Raw genomic sequence first — 24,024 nt, 5'->3', positions numbered from 1 at the left:
TTGTGGATACACTTTCCACCATCCTAACAGGCTATGGGTACCACTTTCATTCCTCCCCTATTACTTAAGGAGCAGGGTTAATCAAGGGGCAGCTACCACCGGCCTTGTCACTGGCTGTCATCACACTGGCCAGCTGCACAGGACTACCTTCTTCCTGATTCCCATGCCTGTCCCCATTGGCCTTAGTACTGACTATTCCCTCCTTCTAGGAGATCCTCAGCAGCATCACCCTATAGCGTGATATAGCTGAGTCCTCCAGTACAATCAGACATATTATCATTATGTATAACATTGACATTCACATTATCAACATTTAAATTACACGAAGTTCCAGACCTGGAAGGGTTGCCATGGACATACTGAATGACCAACCATCCCAGATCAGTCACCAATAAAACATTTGTGGGAAAATTCTCAGACATTCCCACTTCCCTCAATCCCTTAGCAGCACCCCAGTCTAGGAAAAAACTGGCCATCGACAAAAGTCGGTGCACACTCTCAATCCCGGTGACAGTAAGGATAAGGAATAAGTTCTTCAGGGGGCATCAATTCAGGGCAAGTAAGGGTTCCTTGTCAACCAGTGTCCTTGAGCCCCATGGTGATGGCGTCACCTATAGTAACTGAGTGCAAATTGCCCCAGGCCCTCCCAACCACCCTTTTAACAAGAAAAGCAGCTGCATTAGTCCCCTGGGCATTGGATGTGGGGTTCTTCTTCTTCCGGCTGCCCAGGCAGGTGATTCTGATGCGTCCAGTCTGTTTGCAGAAAAAAAAGCATCGGCGGGAGTCAGATGCAGGTCAGGTGCTGGAATATGGGGCTAAACCCTCCAAGGACCAGCTGGCAGGGGTATTGGTTGTCCCTCAGCAGCCTCTCGGTATTGCTGAATCAACATCAGTCATCCCTCACGATTGTCCTCGTCGAGTTGCAGTAAGGCCATCTACAGGTCCACTCTACCCTGGTTGCGGATATTGCTTGCATCCACATTTTGGACATCTGGAGCTGTGCAGCTCAGGCCTTAGCTTGCTTCCCCTTCATCAGGGCTCTGGTGATGGACTTGCTGTATCCTGTTGCTCCGGCTCAGCGATCATTTTATGCCATACAGATGGCAGCAAAGCGTCCTTCTTCAGCTGGTTGTACCATGCCTCCCCAACTGTAGCCATGGTTGCAAATCAAAAGACAGGGCAGAAAAACAATAGATGGGGGAAGAGGTGAAATTGCTACACGCACACTATTGTCCCAGATGTGGTTAAATGCTGAGTCTGATCCACAAAACTCTGTCCAGAATCCTCGCAAGGACTGTGCAAGTTTTTAGTGATAGTCCAGATCACAAATGCTCTGCAATCCCAAGGCTTGCCACCAATTTGTCAAAGGACAACACGCTGCTACCTCCAACTGTTAGGATAATTGCTCAATTGACTGCTGAGTGATGACGATGACAAACTCTCTTCACTACTAAGCCAGTTATTTGGAAAATCACAGTGAGCATATGGTATATACATCTCCGATTCCAACTTATAGATTACTTATAGTTATGAATGAAAGTGTTGGCACCCTTGAAATTGTTCCAAGAAAATTAATGTAATTATACATATTTGCTACAAACTTGTTTATTTCCTTTGTGTGTATTTGAACAATGCAAAAAGCAGAAAATTAAGGCAAATTGAACATAATTTCATACAAAACCCCCAAAATGGGCAGGACAAAATTGTTGTTTCAAGCATGTGATACTCATTTAAATGTGACAAATGACAGTGTTGTTCAATATGAAAATCACACCCGAGATCAGATAAGAAGGGGAGAAGTTGACTCAATCTTTCCATTGTATGTCTGTGTGTGCCACACTAAAAATGAAGAATAAAAAGAAGATAAGAAAACTGACTGAAGACTTGAGAACAAAAATTGACAAAAAATATCAACAATCTCAAGGTTACAAGTCCATCTCCAGAGATCTTGATGTTCTTTTGTCCAGGGTGCTCAACATAATCAAGAAGTTCACCACCCATGACACTGTTGCTAATCTTCATGGACATGAACAGCAAAGAAAAAAATTCATGAAATGTTTCAATGCAGGACAGTTCAGATGGTGTGTAAGCAGCCCCAATCAAATTCCAAAGAAATTCCAGCTGTCCGGCAGGCTTAGGGTGCATCAGTGTCAATGTCAACTATCCATCCACATTTAAGTGAAATGTAACGCTATAGCAGGAGACAGAAAGGACCCCACTGATGACACAGAGACATAAGAAGCTAGACTGCATTTTGCCAAACTTTAAGTGAGCAAGCCAAAATCCTCCTGAGAAAGCGTCTTGTGGACAGATGAGACCAAGGTAGAGCTTTTAGGTCTCATTCTACTGTTTGCCGAAAACAGAATGAGGCTAAGGGTATGTTTCCACGGTCAGGATTGGCTCAGTATTTGCTCAGGATTTGACGCAGGTAAAATTTGCACCAAATCTGCAGCAGAGGTCACTGGCAGGTCACCTGCGTTTTTTATGCGTTTTTTTACATGCGTTTTAGATGCGTTTTTTTCATGTGGATTTGTATGCGATGCGTTTTTTTGTAAGCTAAATAAAGATATAGTAGTTAACAAAAAAAACGATTTGTGATGTTATTTCTGGTCCAACCTCCTCTTTAACATTTGTCCAACCCACACTCCATTACACACACAAATAGACAGATAGATAAATAGATAGAGAGATAGATAGATAGATAGATAGATGTGGGATAGATAGATAGATAGATATGGGATAGATAGATAGATATGGGATAGATAGATCTATAGATACATAGATCTATAGATCTATCAATCTATCTATAGATCTCATAGAATCATAGAATCATAGAATCGTAGAGTTGGAAGGGACGTCCTGGGCCATCTGGTCCAACCCCCTGCTCAAAGCAGGATTCGCTAAATCATCCCTGTCAGATGTCTGTCCAGCCTCTGTTTGAAGACATCCATTGAAGGAGAACTCACCACTTCTCGTGGCAGCTTGTTTCACTCATTGATCACTCTAACTGTCAAAAAGTTTTTTCTAATATCTAATCTGTGTCTCCTCCCATTTAGTTTCATCCTATTGATTCTAGTCTTTCCTTGTGCAAATGAGAATAAAGTTGATCCTTCTACAATGTGACAGCCCTTTAGATATTTGTAGACAGCTATTAAGTCTCCTCTCAGTCTTCTCTTTTGCAAACTAAACATTCCCAAATCCTGCAACCTTTCCTCATAAGACAGGGTTTGCAGACCGGTCACCATTCTGGTCGCTCTTTTCTGAACTTGCTCTAGTTTGTTGATGTCTTTTTTAAAATGTGGTGCCCAAAACTGGACACAATATTCCAGATGAGGTCTGACCAAAGAGGAGTAGAGGGAAATAATGACTTCACGTGATCTAGACTGTATGCTTCTGTTAATACATCCTAGAATTGCATTTGCCTTTTTTGCTGCTGCATCACACTGTTGATTCATATTCAGTCTGTGATCTATTAGTATACTGTTATGAATGAGTCACCGTAGGAGGCAGACACAAAAATAGAAGCTACGTCCAGAAAACCAGAGAAGTTGGCAACTATCAGATTGCAGACCCCTGAACTTATCAACACAACTAGCAGTAGCCGTGGGGGGTTCCTACGGTGCCCTAGACCCCTCGATCACAGCCGGAGAGCTAAATAGCCTAAAGACAGAAAAGGAAATCTAAACTGCCCCAGAGCAGACCCCAAAGCAAAAGGCAGCCCCCAACATATAATGACGGTGAAGCAAGATGAAAAAACACTCACACAGACAGAAAGATAGGCTGAGCAAACGATGGGGCCCAAAACTAACTAAACAGGACAGGAAAGGAAGGTTGCTGTCTGCAATCTGCAAAAACCCTATCAAAGACATTAGCCAACAAGCTGATATGGAAAAAGACCCTGAAGCAGCTAGGCTTCAAAACTAAATCAGTACTCAGGTATTTTCAGAAGACAGAGCTAAGGCTGGTTTCACATTTGCGTTTTTTTGGCTTGGAAAAAACGCATACGTGCGCATGCGTTTTTTCCCCTATATTTAACATGGGTGCGCATACCTGCGCGCTGGCATGCGCACGTATGCGATTTTCATGCGCTGCGTTTTTTTGGGGTGTGCATTTGTATTTTACAGACGCAGCATGTTGCATTTTTTGGTCCTGCAAAAAAGCGCATGCGCACGTATGCGCACGTTTTGCGCTAAAAATGGCCATTATAGCCTATGGGTGCGCATATGTGCGCATTGGCATGCTTATGTATGCGTTTTTTTGCACATGCGTTTTTTTTGTTAACCAAGGAATTTAGGGGTTTGGGTTAGAGTTAGGGTTAGTTAAAGGGGTTTAGGGTTAGGGTTAGGTCAGGGTCAGGGTTAGGGTTGGGGTTAGGGTCAGGGTTAGGGTTAAGTATGGTTTGGTTAAGGGTTAGGGTCATGGATAGGGTTAGGGTTAGGGTCAGGGTTAGGGTTAGGGTTAGGGTTAGGGTCAGGGTTAGGGTTAAGTATGGTTTGGTTAAGGGTTAGGGTCAGGGTTAGGGTTAGGGTTAGGGTTAGTTAGGGTTTATGGTTTGGGTTAGGGTTAAGTATGGTTTGGTTAAGGGTTAGGGTCAGGGTTAGGGTTAGGGTTAGGGTTAGGGTTAGTTAGGGTTTATGGTTTGGGTTATGGTTAAGTATGGTTTGGTTAAGGGTTAGGGTCAGGGTTAGGGTTAGGGTTAGGGTTAGTTAGGGTTTAGGGTTTGGGTTAGGGTTAAGTATGGTTTGGTTAAGGGTTAGGGTCAGGGTTAGGGTTAGGGTCAGGGTTAGGGTTAAGTATGGTTTGGTTAAGGGTTAGGGTCAGGGTTAGGGTTAGGGTTAGGGTTAGTTAGGGTTTAGGGTTTGGGTTAGGGTTAAGTATGGTTTGGTTAAGGGTTAGGGTCAGGGTTAGGGTTAGGGTTAGGGTCAGGGTTAGGGTTAGTAAAGTCATGGTTTGGGTTAGTGTGAGGGGCCACCTAATGTTGGAAAAAAACACAAACGCGGTAAAAACGCACTAAAAACGCATACAAACGCATAAAAACGCTGCGTTTTTTTCATGCATGCTCATAAAAATGCTTGAAAAAAACGCAGCAGTTGTATGCCTTTGTATGCGTTTTTTCAATGCGTTTTTTTGCGGGAAAAACGCGCTGCAAAAAAAAGCAAGTGTGAAACTAGCCTAAAGGAATTCAGCTCACCCCAGCAGGGAATCGCAGAAATCCAGAAAAACAAAGACAAAGCAAAAATGCAAAAGGCAGAGCAGAAAACTTAGCTTTAGATGAGCAGGAATTCAGACTGGTCTCCAAGGATCCCACAGAGAAATCACCCGCAGGGCAGAAGGGCGTCGGCGGCCTTATATCCAGTCTGTAACTCCACTCAGCCAGTCATCATCATTAGGCTCAGATGTTTGATAATCAGGCTCACTACCTTTCTTTACCAGAAGAGGGAGTTCATCGGGCCTCAGTAGTGAAGGGCAAAATGAACTCACAACAGTACCTGCCCCTTGAGGAGGGGTCACCGAACCCTCAACCACGCCACCAGGGCGATCAGGGTGAGCCCGATGAAAGGCACGCACCAATCTTTTGGCATGAATATCAGAGGCAGAGACCCAGGAATTATCCTCCTGACCATAACCCTTCCACTTAACCAAATACTGGAGTCTCCGTCTAGCCAGACGGGAATCCAGTATTTTCTCTACCTCATATTCCATGTTACCTTCGACCAATACAGGGTCTGGAGGTGCCACCCCCGGAACAACAGGTTCAACAAACCTCTTCAACAAAGACTTATGGAACACATTATGGATTTTAAAAGTGACAGGAAGAGCCAAACGAAAAGAGACCGGATTAATAATCTCCAAAATCTTGTAAGGTCCAATAAATCTAGGCTTAAAGTTAGGAGAAGCCACCTTCATAGCAATATTTTTTATGATAACCACACCATATCACCAACCTTAAACTGGGGATCGATGGTCCTATGTCGGTTGGAAAACCACTGGGCCTTTTCCTGGGAGAGAGATAACTTATCCACCACTTGGTCCCAGATCTGGTGCATTCTCTCCACCACAGTGTCAACACCTGGGCAGGCAGAGGGCTCCACCTGCCCTGAAGAAAATCGAGGATGAAACCCAAAGTTACAAAAAAAAGGTGACATCAAAGTGGCAGAACTAGCTCTATTATTTAAAGCAAATTCGGCCAAGGGCAAAAATGAAACCCAATCATCCTGATCAGCGGAAATAAAACATCTCAAATATGACTCCAAGGTCGGGTTTGTTCTCTCTGTCTACCCATTGGTCTGAGGGTGAAAAGCAGAGGAGAAGGACAACTGAATTCCCAGCTTGGAACAGAAAGTTCTCCAAAATCTAGACACAAACTGAACTCCTCTGTCAGATACAATGTTCTCAGGAATCCCGTGCAAGCGAACCACCTGTTGCAAAAACAGGGGCACCAACTCAGAGGAAGACGGCAACTTAGGGAGTGGTACAAGATGAACCATCTTAGAGAACCTATCACAAATCACCCAAATAGCAGTCATCCTTTGAGAGACAGGCATATCAGAGATGAAATCCATTGAAATATGGGTCCATGGCCTCTTGGGGACAGGCAAAGGCATCAACAACCCACTAGAGCGAGAACACGATTTAGATCGGGAGCAAGTCCCACAGGACTGCACAAAATTCCTGACATCACGAGACAAGGAGGGCCACCAAAAAGACCGACTCACCAGATCTCTAGTACCAAAAATACCTGGATGACCAGCCAAAGCAGAGCAATGAACTTCAGACATCACTCTCTTCTTCCACTGGTCAGGAACATACAACTTTCCACTGGGACAACGCTCAGGTTTGTCCTCCTGGAACTCCTCCAGAGCACGTCTCAAATCGGGCGAGATGGCAGAAAGAACTACCCCTTCACCTAAGATGGTAGCAGGCTTGGTCACCACAGGAGAATCAGCAAAGAAGCTCCTAGAGAGGGCGTCTGCCTTGACATTCTTAGTTCCAGGAAGAAAAGAAACCACAAAATCAAAACGTGTAAAAAGCAAGGCCCACCTAGCCTGTCTAGGGTTCAAGCGCTTAGCCGACTCTAGGTAAATCAAATTCTTGTGGTCAGTGAGGACCACGACTTGATGTTTAGCTCCCTCCAACCAATGTCTCCACTCCTCAAATGCCCATTTCATGGCCAACAGTTCCCGATTCCCCACATCATAGTTACGTTCAGATGGAGAGAACTTTCGGGAAAAGAAGGCACAGGGATTCATTTTAGATGTTACAGGATCCTTTTGGGACAAAACAGCTCCTGCACCAATCTCAGAAGCATCCACCTCTACCTGGAACGGAAGTGAGACATCAGGTTGCCGCAAAACCGGGGCGGAGGTGAATCTTCGCTTCAGCTCCTGAAAGGAAGAAACAGCCTCCGGAGACCAATTTAACACATCAGCACCCTTCTTAGTCAAATCAGTCAATGGCTTGGCAATACTAGAAAATTTTGCTATAAATTTCCGATAAAAATTAGCAAAACCCAAAAACTTCTGGAGGGCCTTCAAAGAAGTGGGCTGAACCCAATCGTAAATGGCCTGTACCTTGGCCGGGTCCATTTCAATAGTTGACGGAGACAAAATAAATCCCAAAAAAGAAATCCTCTGTACTCCAAAAAGGCATTTAGATCCTTTGACATACAGGGAATTCTCCCTCAAGATCCGGAACACAGTCCGAATATGTTCCACATGAGAATCCCAATCCTTGGAGAAGATCAAAATATCATCCAGATAGATAATCAAAAATTTATCGACAAAATCTCGGAAAATATCGTTCATGAAGCACTGGAAGACAGAAGGGGCATTAGTGAGCCCAAAAGGCATCACCAGGTACTCAAAATGTCCCTCCGGAGTATTAAACGCCGTCTTCCATTCATCCCCATGCTTAATGCGAATAAGATTATACGCCCCCCTGAGGTCAAGCTTGGTAAACCAGCAAGCACCTTTAACTCTAGAAAATAGATCCGAAATCAGGGGTAACGGATACTGATATTTAACAGTAATTTTGTTGAGGGCACGATAATCAATACAAGGTCTTAATGATCCATCCTTTTTGGCTACAAAAAAAAAACCGGCACCTAAGGGTGACGAGGATGGTCTAATATGACCCTTCTCCAACGCCTCCTTAATATAGGATCGCATAGCCTCGTGTTCGGGTACAGACAAATTGAAGAGCCGACCCTTGGGAAATTTACACCCCGGGCTCAGTTCAATTGCACAGTCATAACTCCTATGAGGAGGCAGAGACGCAGACTCATTCTCACTAAATACATCATAAAAGTCCGCCAAATAATCAGGAACATCATGCGACTGAGAAGAGGTGGAAAACACCGGAGCCTCACTAAAGGCACACCGACAACCCCAACTCACCACAGACACAGATTTCCAATCCAAAACTGGATTATGAATTTGTAACCAGGGAAACCCCAGAACAATGGTTTCATGCAGATTATTCAACACCAAAAATTTGCAATTTTCTTGATGGTCTGGGGCCAAAACTGAGGTTTATTTTTCGCCAAAGGAGTAGCATCAATCCCCCTCAAAGGGATAGGCATCTGCAGAGGTGTCATCGGAAATCCACAACGTTGATGTGGACAGGGAGTAGATCAGAGTAATAGCCAGAAGAAACTTAGGTTGAACACCACCAACAGAAAACGTGTGTGCAAAGCGTTTCTCTCGTTTAGGACAGGCAGAAATAATATGCGAGGCATCTCCACAGAAAAAACACAACTTATTATGCCTTCTGAACTTCTGACGCTGCTCTCTGGACAAAACTCTATCACATTGCATAGGTTCAGACATTTGTTCAACAGGTGGCAACACCTCTCCTGCAGTTTTGCGTTCGCGCAAACGCCGATCAACCTGAATGGCTAATGACATAGAATCGTCAAGACCAGAGGGAACAGGAAATCCCACCATAGTATCTTTTACGGCTTCTGACAAACCCTTCCGAAAGAGAGCAGCCAAGGCATTATCATTCCAGGTAGTAAGTACCGCCCACTTTCGGAATTTTTGACAGTACAATTCTGCAGAATCTCGACCCTGGTTCAATGCCAGCAGGGTCTTTTCAGCCTGATCAATGGCATTAGGTTCGTCATACAACAACCCTAAGGCTTGAAAAAATGCATTCACATTAGTCAGAATAGGATCATCTGGTTTCAAAGAAAACGCCCAATCCTGGGGATCGCCACGCAGCAAAGAGATGACAATTTTAACCTGCTGCGCGGAGCTCCCTGACGAGTTAGGCTTCAAGGCAAAAAATAATTTACAGTTATTTTTGAAATTCAAAAATTTAGACCGATCCCCAAAAAATACATCAGGTGTAGGAATCTTTGGTTCAGCAGCATGTGAATGAGCAAGGTAGGCGGAAATTCCCCACACTTCCGCAGCGAGCTGCTCCACACGATCAGACAATTGCTTTATCTCCATTGAGAGAAAAAAAAATTCCCCCTACGGCCTCAGAGATATAGAGGAAAAAATATACACCCTTTTTTTTTTTTTTTTTTTTTTTTACAATTCTTTCCTGCTACTGAGTACCCTAGGATCTGCGGTATGACGGGTGATTCCATTATGAATGAGTCACCGTAGGAGGCAGACACAAAAATAGAAGCTACGTCCAGAAAACCAGAGAAGTTGGCAACTCTCAGATTGCAGACCCCTGAACCTATCAACACAACTAGCAGTAGCCGTGGGGGGTTCCTACGGTGCCCTAGAACCCTCGATCACAGCCGGAGAGCTAAATAGCCTAAAGACAGAAAAGGAAATCTAAACTGCCCCAGAGCAGACCCCAAAGCAAAAGGCAGCCCCCAACATATAATGATGGTGAAGCAAGATGAAAAAACACTCACACAGACAGAAAGATTTGCTGAGCAAACGATGGGGCCCAAAACTAACTAAACAGGACAGGAAAGGAAGGTTGCTGTCTGCAATCTGCAAAAACCCTATCAAAGACATCAGCCAACAAGCTGATATGGAAAAAGACCCTGAAGCAGCTAGGCTTCAAAACTAAATCAGCACTCAGGTATTTTCAGAAGACGGAGCTAAAGGAATTCAGCTCACCCCAGCAGGGAATCGCAGAAATCCAGAAAAACAAAGACAAAGCAAAAATGCAAAAGGCAGAGCAGAAAACTTAGCTTTAGATGAGCAGGAATTCAGACTGGTCTCCAAGGATCCCACAGAGAAATCACCCGCAGGGCAGAAGGGCGTCGGCGGCCTTATATCCAGTCTGTAACTCCACTCAGCCAGTCATCATCATTAGGCTCAGATGTTTGATAATCAGGCTCACTACCTTTCTTTACCAGAAGAGGGAGTTCATCGGGCCTCAGTAGTGAAGGGGAAAATGAACTCTCAACAGTATACCCAAGTCTTTTTCACATGTGCTGTTGCTTAGCCCTATTCCTCCCATTCTGTATATGCTTTTTTCATTTTTATTGCCCAGATGTAGTACTTTGCATTTTTCCCTGTTAAAAACCATTCTGTTAGTTGCTGCCCACTTCTCCAGTTTATTTATATCTTTTTGAATCCTCTCTCTCTCTTCTCTAGTATTAGCTATCCCTCCTAGCTTTGTGTCATCAGCAAATTTAATCAGTTTACCCTCAATTCCTTCATCTAAATCATTGATAAAGATGTTGAACAATACAGGGCCCAGGACAGAGCCCTGTGGTACCCCACTTGAGACATTCTTCCAACTGGATGTGCAGCCATTTACGACCACTCTTTGGGTCCAATCACTAAGCCAGTTATGAATCCACATAACAGTTGCCTTGTCCATTCCATACTTAATCATTTTTTCAATAAGGATTGTATGAGATACTTTGTCAAATGCTTTGCTGAAGTCAAGATATACTATATCTACAGCATTTCCTTGATCCACCCAATCAGTGATTCCGTCATAGAAGGAAATTAAGTTAGTCTGACATGACTTATTAGTTACAAACCCATGCTGACTCTGTTTAATCACTTCATTCTTATCCAGGTACTGACATACATGTTGTTTAATAATTTGCTCAAAGATCTTTCCTGGTATAGAAGTCAGACTCACCGGCCTATAGTTGCCTGGGTCCACCTTCTTCCCCTTTTTGAAGATAGGAACAACATTTGCTCTTCACCAGTCTTCTGGGACTTCTCGTGTTCTCCAAGAATTTTCAAAGATTATGGAGAAGGGTTCAAAAATTTCTTCTGCTATCTCCTTCAGTACTCTGGGGTGTAAGTCATCTGGACCTGGAGACTTGAATTCATTTAGGTTAGCTAAGTGTTTCCTCACTATATTTTTGTTTATAGATATCCTGGATTCTTCTATTCCCTTAATAGGACAGTGAAGAACAGTTGATGTTACATTTCCTTTCTGAGAGAAAACAGATGCAAAATAGGAATTTAAAAGTTCGGCCTTCTCAACATCCTGTCTTACCATTTCATCATTTTCATCCTGTAAAAAGGATTTATCTATCTATCTCATTTCTCTATCTATCTCATTTCACTATCTATCTAATTCCATCTATCTATCTATCTATCTATCCATAGATAGATACTGTATTTAGATAGATAGATATGAGATAGATATGGGATAGAAATGAGATAAATAGATAGATAGATGGATATGGGATAGAGAGATGATAGATAGATGATTGATATGGAATAGATAGATAGATAGCATCCAAAAACATGAAACAGCACTCCATATAGCAAAAAATTGTGCTCTCTATTGGCCTATGTGGCGATGTTTCGGTCCTGAGTTCAGACCTTTCTCAAAACCTCTGCACTCAGGACAGAAACATCTCCACATGGGCCAATAAAGAGCACAAGTTTTTGCTATATGGAGTGCTGTTTCATGTTTTTGGACTCTAATTACAAGGTTTGGTATATGCCTATGAAACGCTGCACCTTGTCTTTTAGTGCTGTGCATAACTTTCCTATGATATATACAGTGGGGCAAAAAAGTATTTAGTCAGTCAGCAATAGTGCAAGTTCCACCACTTAAAAAGATGAGAGGCGTCTGTAATTTACATCATAGGTAGACCTCAACTATGGGAGACAAACTGAGAAAAAAAAATCCAGAAAATCACATTGTCTGGTTTTTTTTCATTTTATTTGCATATTATGGTGGAAAATAAGTATTTGGTCAGAAACAAAATTTCATCTCAATACTTTGTGATATATCCTTTGTTGGCAATGACAGAGGTCAAACGTTTTCTGTAAGTCTTCACAAGGTTGCCACACACTGTTGTTGGTATGTTGGCCCATTCCTCCATACCGATCTCCACTAGAGCAGTGATGTTTTTGGCTTTTCGCTTGGCAACACGGACTTTCAACTCCCTCCAAAGGTTTTCTATAGGGTTGAGATCTGGAGACTGGCTAGGCCACTCCAGGACCTTGAAATGCTTCTTACGAAGCCACTCCTTCGTTGCCCTGGTGGTGTGCTTTGGATCATTGTCATGTTGAAAGACCCAGCCACGTTTCATCTTCAATGCCCTTGCTGATGGAAGGAGGTTTGCACTCAAAATCTCACGATACATGGCCCCATTCATTCTTTCATGTACCCGGATCAGTCGTCCTGGCCCCTTTGCAGAGAAACAGCCCCAAAGCATGATGTTTCCACCACCATGCTTTACAGTAGGTATGGTGTTTGATGGATGCAACTCAGTATTCTTTTTCCTCCAAACACGACAAGTTGTGTTTCTACCCAACAGTTCCAGTTTGGTTTCATCAGACCATAGGACATTCTCCCAAAACTCCTCTGGATCATCCAAATGCTCTCTAGCAAACTTCAGACGGGCCCGGACATGTACAGGCTTAAGCAGTGGGACACGTCTGGCACTGCAGGATCTGAGTCCATGGTGGCGTAGTGTGTTACTTATGGTAGGCCTTGTTACATTGGTCCCAGCTCTCTGCAGTTCATTCACTAGGTCCCCCCGCGTGGTTCTGGGATTTTTGCTCACCGTTCTTGTGATCATTCTGACCCCACGGGGTGGGATTTTGCGTGGAGCACCAGATCGAGGGAGATTATCAGTGGTCTTGTATGTCTTCCATTTTCTAATTATTGCTCCCACAGTTGATTTCTTCACTCCAAGCTGGTTGGCTATTGCAGATTCAGTCTTCCCAGCCTGGTGCAGGGCTACAATTTTGTTTCTGGTGTCCTATGACAGCTCTTTGGTCTTCACCATAGTGGAGTTTGGAGTCAGACTGTTTGAGGGTGTGCACAGGTGTCTTTTTATACTGATAACAAGTTTAAACAGGTGCCATTACTACAGGTAATGAGTGGAGGAAAGAGGAGACTCTTAAAGAAGAAGTTACAGGTCTGTGAGAGCCAGAAATCTTGATTGCTTGTTTCTGACCAAATACTTATTTTCCACCATAATATGCAAATAAAATGAAAAAAAAACAGACAATGTGATTTTCTGGATTTTTTTTCTCAGTTTGTCTCCCATAGTTGAGGTCTACCTATGATGTAAATTACAGACGCCTCTCATCTTTTTAAGTGGTGGAACTTGCACTATTGCTGACTGACTAAATACTTTTTTGCCCCACTGTAGATAGATAGATAGATATATCTATAGATAGATAGATAGCTCTATCTATCTATCTATCTATCTATCTATCAATCTATCTATCTATCTATATCCATCTATCTATATCTATCTATCTATAGATCTATCTATCTATGGGTAATACCCATGGATCTTCCCAGGCTATGAATAACAGCCTGCAGCTGTCTGCGTAGCCTTTACTGGCTATTAAAATGGTGGGGCCCCCCAGAAAATGACATGGGGTCCCCTTATAATTAATAGCCAGAAAGGCTGCGCAGACAGCTGCAGACTGATATTCTTAGCCTAGGAAGGGGACATGGAAATTGCACCCCCCCGGCTACAAACACTAGCCCACAGTCACCCCAGAAATGGCGCATATGTAAGATATGTCAATTCTGGCACTTATCCTCTCTTCCCACTGCCATGTAGTGGTGGCATATGGGGTAATAAGGGGTTAATGTCACCTTTGTATTGTAAGGTGACATTAAGCCCAGTTAGTAATGGAGAGGTGTCAATAAGACACCCATCCTTTTCTAATCCTATATTATGTAAAGGGTTAAAAAAAGACACAGCCATAAAAAAGTATTTTAATGAAATAAAACACCACACAGTTTTGACATTTTATTATACACCTAATTCCCTGAAGCCCTTGATCTCCTGAAAAAATAAAAATAATAAACAAACACAAATACTTACTGTCCGACGTAATCCTTAATAACGAGTGTCCCATGATGAGTCCAGTTCTGCTACATCTGGATGCATCTATTGCAAAGGAATGGGGAGACAAAAAAGCGCAATAGGGTCTTATCCACGTTACAAAGGACAAATTATAACAAAAAACTTGCTCACCTGGTAAGGATGAGATAAGAACACATGGTCAGGCTGCTGCTGCAGGTCCTCAAGGACGAAAAGAAACACATGACATCTGGATGCATGACATACAGAGATAGCAGAGCCTTTAGATGACCACCGGAGATCTCTGGCCGTCACCTACACTATAGTTTTCATGGTCAGCTGACCGTGAGAACTAGCCTAGTGATCGGAGATAACAACCAGTTACGTGCATGGCAGTTCTCGTGGTAAGCTAAGTTATCGCGAGAACTGCAGTGGACGCAGACTTCCGGTGGCGGGATAGGTAAGACTTTATGTTAATTAGTAGACATGCATAGTAAGCTGCGTTTACACAGTTATTACCCATGTGATTAATCATTAAATGCGGTTTTACCGCATCTAATGATAGTCTATGGTAAATTTACGGTGCAGCGACGGAGCGTCGCCGCATTGTAAACAGATATGCTGCGTTCTGGAAAGACGCGCCACATGTCCGTTTACGCGGGTCTGCTTCCTGCGTCTTTTAATGCATAGTGGAGACGGGATTTCATGAAATTCCCTCCACTATGCTGTAACAATCGGCGTCAAACACGCAGCATTTCCTGACCATAGAAACATACCCTTACAAAGAAAAGAACACAGTATCTAAAGTCAAATAGGGTGGAGGTTCAAAGATGTTTTGGGGTTGTTTTATTGCCTCTGGCACAGGGTGCCTTGCCTGTGTGCAAGTCATCATAAAATCTGAAGATTACCAATGGATTTTGGGTCACAATGTACTGCCCAGTATCAAAAAGCTGGGTTTGCATCACTGGTCATGAGCCTTTCAGCAGGACAATGACCCCCAAACATACTTCAAGAAGCACCCAAAAATAGATGTAAAAAAAGTGATAGAGACTTCTGAAGTAGCCATCAATGAGTCTGTTTCTAAATCATATTGAACACCTATGGAGAGATCTTAAAATTAATGTTTGGAGAAGGCAGCCCTCAAATATGAAGAATGTGGAGCAGTTTTCAAAAAAAGAGTGGACCAAAATTCCAGTTGAGAAGTGTTAAAAGCTTGTTGAATGTTATAAGAAGCGATAAGGCTGTTGACGTCAGGTCAGGAACTGATTGCCTGCAAACAAAAGCATGTAATCACTTTTATTCCAATGATTCAGTTTTGCCTACTCTCCACCTTGCATCGAGCGGAAAGTAACTTGGCGACCAAGCATGCAGCAAAGATAATCAAGATGAAATACACATTCCAACGCTCTTCATAATTGTGCTTGAGTGTCTTTTTTTTTGCCCAGGATAGGGTTCATTATACAAGAATGGGGGCCAGGATGGGGATCATTATATCAGCAAGGGTCCCAGGATGATGACCATTAATATAAGATGGGCAGTGGTATACCAGGAATGGGCCTATAATGTGGGACATAGTTACCAGAAGCGGTAAGGATGAGGGACATTATTACAATCAGTGACCCAGGAGAGGAGACATTATACCACGAAGGGGCTCAGGATGGGGAATGTTATACCAGCAAGGGGGACATTATACCAGGAAGGGCCTACGCTGGGGGCGTTATAATAGCAAAAGGCCACGGACAGGGGAAATTATAACAGGAAGGGGTCTAGGATGAGAAAAATTACAGGATGGGAGCTGGGATAGGGGAAATTATTACAGAAATGGGCCTAGGATGGGGGACATTATTAAAGGGAGGTGTTATAAATACAAGTGAAAAAATCTATCAAGTTCTGTAACTTAATATTTGGTTGCACACCCTTTGGAATAAATAACTGCAATTAAGGCCTCTTTCACACTTCCGTTTTTTACAATCAGTCACAATCCGCCAGGTTTTGAAAAAAAACGGATCCGCAATTTTCTTTTGAGGATCCGTTTTTTTCCCCATTGACTTCCATTATTGGCGGATTGTGACTGATTGCCGTCCGTTGCATCCGCTTTTTTTATGAATCCGCCAAAAGTTCCTGTCCGTTACCATCCTCAAAGATTTCAAAACGGAGCTTGCAACGTTTTTCTCTGTGGTGGATCCTCCAGACACTCATTTAACTGGAAATTCTTTCTGGGTGCCGGACAAGAAAAATCCCCTCTCTCTCTCTCTCTCTCTCTCTCCTTTTCCAGGCTGCGATTCCTTTAAAATTGTTCATTTGTCGGATCCGTCAAAAAAACGGACGGGTGCCATCCGTTGTCATCAGTACTAAAACGTATCCACCACCCGTCCTTTTGGCGGATTTTGACTGATACAAAAAACTGGTGTGAAAGAGGCCTTAGACATATATATTCTAGAACAGATGAATTGGACATACCATAAATGCTATAGAGATGTGTTTTATGTTGCAGATTTGTTTGTGGTTGTATTAATATTAGAAACTGCCTTCAACATCTTCTTCATATTTGCTGACTTTCCAAGGATATATCTTGATTTGGAAGTAAGTTATTTTTATTACTGAATGGATTGTGCCAGTCTTCAAACTTAATGACATTACATAGTCTAACATACTGTTATTTATGTGACTCTTCTTCATTTCTAGCTTGTCTGCACTCCCCTCAGTTGGAGAATACACATGCTTGTTTTACTGGTTGTATGTCTAGTGGTGTCATTCCTAGTAGAGGTCAGTGATGGTTATGCTATAAGCAATACGTTTGTATTTTATTGCTAATATATATACTCATCATGCTCAATACTTTTTACATAGTTACATAGGTTGACAAAAGACCTAGGTACATCAAGTCCAACATTTCTCCACCAATTATGCATGTTGTCACCAAATTATCTACTGTATAACCCACAATGTTATGCTGTGTACTTTGCGATATGTGAGGGGAGCCAGGGCCATAGTCGTGGCTGACAAAAACTGCTTAATCACGCCCTGGTCTCCCAACACATTCATCAAATGTCCCCTTTATGGAATACCTTTTGCTACACCTTCTGCACCATCAGGGTCCCAAATGGTCTGATGAAGTTCTGCTGCTGGCTTTGTTATGCAAAAAGAGTCCAGTTCCAACTTAACAATAAAGAATTTACTTGCATCAGTACAAAGCATGTCCATTTCAGTTACAGCCACATCAAGAGGTTCCACACAGTATGCATCCTTTACTTTCCCTGTGTCTTCCCTCTTTCCTCCCAGTGTGTCACCGGGATGTACTGACCCGTTCGGTACTGCATTATCTTTCTTGTCCAGCTTCGCTAACTTTAGGAGTTCCCCTTTCCGTTTCACCCCAGACAAAAGGGCATCTGCCCATGTAGTAAGCTGCCACATCTTGGGGCTGCCCTGCATCGTCTTCCTGCTGCAACCTTCAGCCCCCCCTATCTGGCCCTGGACAAAATTGGCTCCTACTTTAACATTGTGGGGTCACTGTTCTTCCCCAGGCTCTAAAGCCTTAGAGGACTGTTTGGGCTACTGTTTATATTCAGGAAATACTCCTGGCTTACCCCACAGTTGACTCCTCCTATGTAAACTATGTTGTTATGAATGGGTCACCGAGGAGGAAAACAAGACCAAGCTAAGTCACAGAAAACCAGAGAGGTTGGACCCCTGATCCTAACCACACAACTGACAGCAGCCGTGGAGCGTACCTACGATGATTCTAGATGCCTCGTCACAGCCAGAGGACTAAATAAGCCTAAAGCAAGAAAAGGGGAAATCTAAGCTACCCCAGAGCAGACCCCAAAGGAATAGACAGCCCCCACATAAGTATTGACGGTGAGACAAGATGAAAGCACAAGCACAGGTAGGAAAATAGGCTGAAAACGATGGGGCCCACACTAACTAGAAAGGACAGGAAAGGAAAGACACTGTCTGCAATCACGCAAAAAACCCTGCAAAAATGTCCAACACTTCTGATAGCAAAAGCTCTGAAGTCACTAGACTTCTCCCACTATATCAGCACTCTGACATATTCTGAAAGCAGAGCAAAAAGAGGCCAATCTAATAAGGGACAAAAAGCAAACTAGCACATACAATGACATAAGAGTGGAAATTCAGCACAGCCCCAGCTGGGGCTGACTGACCACACAAAAAACTGAATAGACCAAACCAAATCAAATGTGAACATAAGCAGAGAACAACTTAGCTTGAGAAGACAGGAACTGAGCTGGAAACTAAGACCTCAGGAGGCAGGAAAAAATCACCAGCATGGGAATAGGGAGTCGGCTGTCTTAAATCCAGTCTGAGACTCCAGATGTCCAATCCTCATCCTCATTATCAGGTGGCAGGTCTCTGTTAATTAGATCAGCTTCATTACCTCCTGCCACCACCAGAGGGAGCCCAGAAAGAGAACTCACAACTCCTCTGTCAACACAACCAGCTCCCTCACCAGAAACCAGAGGCAGACCAGAAAATGAGTTCACAACACTATGTACACTAATGTACCCCCATCTAGTGTCCACATTGAGGTACTGCACTTACCCTAAGCTACAGCATAATATAGTACAAAACACTATATACAGTTACACAATAATAAAGAGGGGTGGAGTACACATCAGTCCTGGTACACGCCTTAGGCTGTGTTCACACACAGCATTTTTTTTTACTGGTTTTTACTGCGGTTTTCACTATAAAACCACTACAAAACCGCTAAAAATAAGCTTCCCAGTCATTTCTATGCATTTTGCACTTTTTGTGCACATTGATGCGTTTTTTTACCGCAAAAAAAACGCATCGCGGTAAAAAGCGCAGCATGCTCATTAATTTTGTGGATTTTTCCACGGTTTTGGCTTCTTCCATCCGTTTTGAAACCGCTGTGGAAAAAACGCATCAAAAACGCATCAAAACCGCGCAAAAAACGCCGCGGAAGAAGAGGTGCAGTTTCTGGGAAGGGAGTCAGGTTTTTGAGCAGAAATTTTCTGAAACGTGTGCACTTAGCCTTACATGTATGTAATATTTTTCTTTTCATACTGATTTAGTAAGAATGGCCATCGCAAATAGTTGTCCTCATAAGAAAAGGGTTCTAGCTTCGATTTTATATAGATATCAGACTGTGAAACATAAACTTACTGATAGATTCCCTATAAGTCCTGTAAATTAATCTAACAAAGCTTACCTTAAATGGAATCTGTCAGCAGGTTATTGCTATGTAATGTGACAGTAGCATGAGATAAAGACAGAGACCCTGATTCCAGCAATATATCACAATTTTTTCTTCTGCAACTCTAGCAGAGCTCAGAATGCGGAGATCATTTTACCCCCCCCAACCCACCACCACCACTGATTGTCAGATTTCTATCTGCACTGTATGTTGACAGAAAGCTGATAAGCGATGGTGAGGGCATGTTTGGAACAGGGAGCACAAGACATGGAGTTCTTTAGTGATAATGTCCTGCTGATAAACCAATGATTTTATTGAAACTGCAAAACATAGTTTGGTATGGGAGACATCGTTGGAATTAGAGTTTCTGTACCTAAATCATGCTCCTCTCAGATTACATAGCAAAAACTCATTGACAGATTCCCTTTAACACAGATAACACAACACTGGGATATCATGGTGTAGAGTCGGTGGCCGAGCTGGGGGGATGGTCCCTCTTCTTACCGCGCAGAGATAAAACAGACAAGATGGAGGCAGATTCTGGGTGCAACAGGTCCAAGTTTATTTCACTCGCCGTCCGTCTGACGGCCTCAGAGCACACCGCACTTTCTTTACCTCACGGCCCTCCGTTTCCAGGGCCGCTTCTTACACACCGTACTCTATACTGGGGACGTGTATGCATACGTCCCCTCTGTACTCATCGACGCTCCTGACAGGTCTGTCACTGTGGCCGCCTTAGGCCCATAAACCAACAGCACTTCCACTGATCAGTCGTCGTGTCCAACACGGTGTCCCACACCCGGTGTCTCGTCTCTTCTGCGGTTCTTCCTGTCAGGACCACCCCCCTGACGTTCTCTCTCCTCAGTCCCCCTGGTACGGTTTTCCTCACAGCGCATGAACTGTCGTATTCCTCCTGTCACTGGAGCTCCCCCTGGGGACTGGAACTTTCTGGAACCCTCCCTCAGTATTTATAACACTCCCGGTCCCCTGTCACTGTAACTCCGCCCCCCATGACCAACGGTTTCTAAAGCCCTAAGCTGATGTCAAGTCCTTTGCTCACACTCCTCCCTGCCATCTAATGGTCAACCCAAGGTACTGCAAATGCACTACACTTTCCTAGCTGTTTCCCCACTGTGGTAACTGACACCTGTCTAAACTGTGCAAACCTATCTTTCTCTATTCTGACACGTCCGTCCGTCCGTCAGGTCACCTTCCCTGCAATGGCACAAATAAAGTATAATTTGATACCTGATTTGACATCAGTAAATGGCTTGTGAAATGTTAAATTACCTTAATCCTCTTAAAGAAAACCAGTAACAAAAGTTTGCTGCAAAATCATTAATATGATTGTGTGATCATTTTAAAGATAAGCGAGTGGATCCCTTTATGATCCCAATATAATTTTCCACCAGCAAGAAATCTAGTTCTGAAGTTGTGCCTTGAAGTACATTGAGGAGTGACGGGTACATCTCTATCGTCTCATCCTCACTCTGTATTTTCTACCTAGTAGCATCCTTCCTTGGCTGATTGACAGGTCAGTGGCCAAGTACCAGAGAAAACAACGTTCCAATCTGCCAAGGAAAGGGGGAGACAGGGTGCTTCCAATGTGTAGGTCTGTATGGAAAGTAGATGAGTGCACAGCAAGTGTTAGGCTCACCTGATAGGGTTGTGAGAGTCACAACACCTATAATCACATAAAACAGCTGCAGCAGTCTGCACGAGGTCCAAGGACTTGGTACAAAGAGAAGGCTGGTAGTGCAATAAGAGACTGCGCTGCTGTGGTAGAATTCAAGGTATCTTTATTGCCAACGCGTTTCCTGAGCCAGTCCCAGCTCACTTCATCAGGGCATCAAGGTTGCCCTGATGAAGTGAGCTGGGACTGGCTCAGGAAACGCATTGGTAATAAAGATACCTTGAATTCTACCACAGCAGCGCAGTCTCTTATTGCACTACCAGCCTAATCTGCCAAGGAAGCATACTGTTAGCTCTGGAATGCAGCATGAGGCTGAGAAGCTAGAAGTGCATCTTCACTGCCCAATACACGTCCGGACACAAGTTCAAAATCTGATTTCTTGCTCCAGAAACATATGAGGGACGTTTAGCTTTGTAATGTAGCAGGTGATTCCTTGTCAATTAAGGAATTTGCTCCTAAGACCTTGTGGGGGCATCACAACACATTAGGAGACCCCAATCAGAGGACAATAAAACATCCGGACTCCTTATCTATGAACTGGTCCAATATTTATGTTTCTCCCTCTCCCATAATCATAATTCTGTTTCACGTCACTTGTCTCATCTATTGCATTTTTTCTGTGCTGTGTTGTGCATATATATGTGACTCTTCAGATTTTGTATTAGTCAATGCCTGATGAAGAGACCTGAGTAGTCTCGAAAGCTTGCAATGTGTTACCATCTTTTCAGTTAGCCATTAAAAGGTATCAACCACTGAGGACTCTCAATTCTGAATACTTTTCTGTCAAGCTCTAAGGATTTTTGCAGTATGGCAGGATGCATAATCTTTAAAGATGAGAAAATTTATTTGAGTGGAATTTAATTCTCCTTCAATATTATAAAAAAAATATATTCTCCAGAAAATGTATTTTTTTCAATTAACTTTGCAACTTCAATTTGCAACCACCATTTTACTGAACTGTAGGATGGTAGGTAGACGGTTAAAAAAAGAATACACATTTCATTGCTCATCTGTCCTACCATCTCTGCAGCCTACTGTCTGATCCTTGGTATGTCTACTTTTCCACTTGGTTGCATGCATTTTTTGTGGCCTCTTCACGCCAGGACCAGGTTTCTGGCTCAACCTCAGATGTTATTGCGCTTTGTGCTGTCACTCGGGTGGCGCACATCATAACATTGTGATGTAATGATGTGCACTACAACACACAGCGTGCAGTGACATTCGAGTCCTAGTGAAGCCGGAAGCCATGACCTGGAGTAAACGAGCCAAAGAGAATATTTGCACTGGAAGAAGTGGAATAGAAGAGGCACCAAGGACCGGACGGTGGGCTGAATTAATGGCGGGACAGGTGAGTTATAAGGCATAACTTTTTTTTTTACGCCTTATTTTTATTAAGCTCTGGGGTCTTGAGATATTCCAGAGCATAGCAAGGAACATTCAATTAGTACAGAATAACGTTACTGCAAATTAAATTTCCCTGTAAAATCCAAGCGATTAAGCAAATTCACATCATAGCAGATTCGATCATTTTTAATTATCTTGCTAAAATATACTATTGACACAAGAAAATACTGTTGCTTTTGAGAGTTGGGTATTTGGTCTGCAACAATATATAGGTAGATGGCACGTATTAATGGCACGTATTTAGAGACAATTGCCCCAGGACGCAAGGTTATCTAGCTGAACTTAAACCTTTTTCAACAATCATAGTATAGCTTTTTGGGTTCTTACAAGACAAGCTAACCATTCACTGTCCATGTACTTTAATTTGACTTGAATATCAATTTCCAATTTGAATGTTCATTGAATTTATATTTTTCTTACCACATTAGTTGTTAACCATTGCATTTCAGAAACACACCACACCATCTGTCATTCTGGAGTTTCTTTAACAGTCATCCAGTAATCCCAATTTATGTCAAAGTCGCTAATGAATGATATATTGTTTATCTATTTGTTCTTACATAGACAAGTTTTCTAATTTCTTGTACAGTATCTACTTGTATTGTTTGTTACTTTTCAATATACTGTATATGACATCTGGTATTAATATTGTTAACCAGCCCACTTATTAATCCTTACCTTTCAGGAATTCATTCTTGATAACAGGGCTCTCTGGTTGGCTTTGAAGAGATGCTTAAAGATGAAACCAGGTAGCAAATATAAAAAGTTACATGCAGTTTTGGAACAGGACACAAATTGGCCACCTATTGGAACAACAAGTTATAGAAATTGTATAAAGACCCCTGGAGATGACAAAATCTACATTAATCAAGGTTATGAGCATGACAGTGTTTTGAATGATGAACATTCTTATCCTAAGGGACAGCAAAACTGAAGAATCAATTTTCAGCACACAAAGATTTGATAACTTAAGTAGTAAGAAATATTTTCTCATGTAAACTTTTGTGTTCTTTAAAGGTGATGTAGACTTTCACAAATAATTTATTTAATAGTTCATTAAAAAAAATTCTACCATTTTACTGCTGATGATTGTAGATCTTTTTATCTAGATGAGTGCAAAGATGTTGAAAATCTGTCCGAGCTACTGGTTCTGATGCCCTTCTGCTCTTGTAAGGGGAGGGCAGGACTGTAGTCGTGACCAGAGATACTGAAGCATCTGTGTCCCGACCTTCCCTCACAGAAAACTGTATTCTTCTTCTCAGTGTACCTGCATCTACAAAAAACAGGTCCTCCCGGGCACTTCCCAGGTGACGACGGTCCCTCTTTCAGGTGACCTCCAGTAATGGAGACATAGTCCAGGATAACTTGAACATTCTCTTTACTTAATACTTCACACGTTTAATCCACAGTTGGCACATCATGGAATTCACTTATTTCCTTATCTTTCCCGACTCTGCTGTCGCTTCTGTGCAACACATGCCCAGACTGAACCGTCTTAGATGGCTCCCCAGTTCCTTCCTG

At 42.8% G+C, this 24,024-nt stretch overlaps 1 protein-coding gene across 2 annotated transcripts in view; it reads left to right on the top strand.

The window, feature by feature from the left end:
• The window catches only part of LOC141092486 (probable cation-transporting ATPase 13A4), a 260,800-nt gene extending 237,244 nt beyond the window's left edge, over window positions 1-23,556 (top strand). The window contains exons 28-30 of one of the 2 annotated variants that reach the window (XM_073578658.1): window positions 16,719-16,807; window positions 16,910-16,990; window positions 23,189-23,556. In XM_073578658.1, coding sequence (XP_073434759.1) covers window positions 16,719-16,807; window positions 16,910-16,990; window positions 23,189-23,437 — 419 coding nt within the window. In that variant the 3' untranslated portion in view covers window positions 23,438-23,556. The remainder of the gene's footprint in view (window positions 1-16,718; window positions 16,808-16,909; window positions 16,991-23,188) is intronic. The other variant, XM_073578659.1, reaches the window with a different exon arrangement.
• Window positions 23,557-24,024: the final 468 nt, after the last annotated feature.

This window comes from Dendrobates tinctorius, unplaced genomic scaffold, assembly GCF_039654945.1.
Source record: "Dendrobates tinctorius isolate UK_male_01 unplaced genomic scaffold, ASM3965494v1 ptg000060l, whole genome shotgun sequence".
Taxonomy (NCBI): Eukaryota; Metazoa; Chordata; class Amphibia; order Anura; family Dendrobatidae; genus Dendrobates; species Dendrobates tinctorius.
Note: the sequence above shows the minus strand (reverse complement) of the source record. Positions and strands in the feature narration are given on the sequence as shown.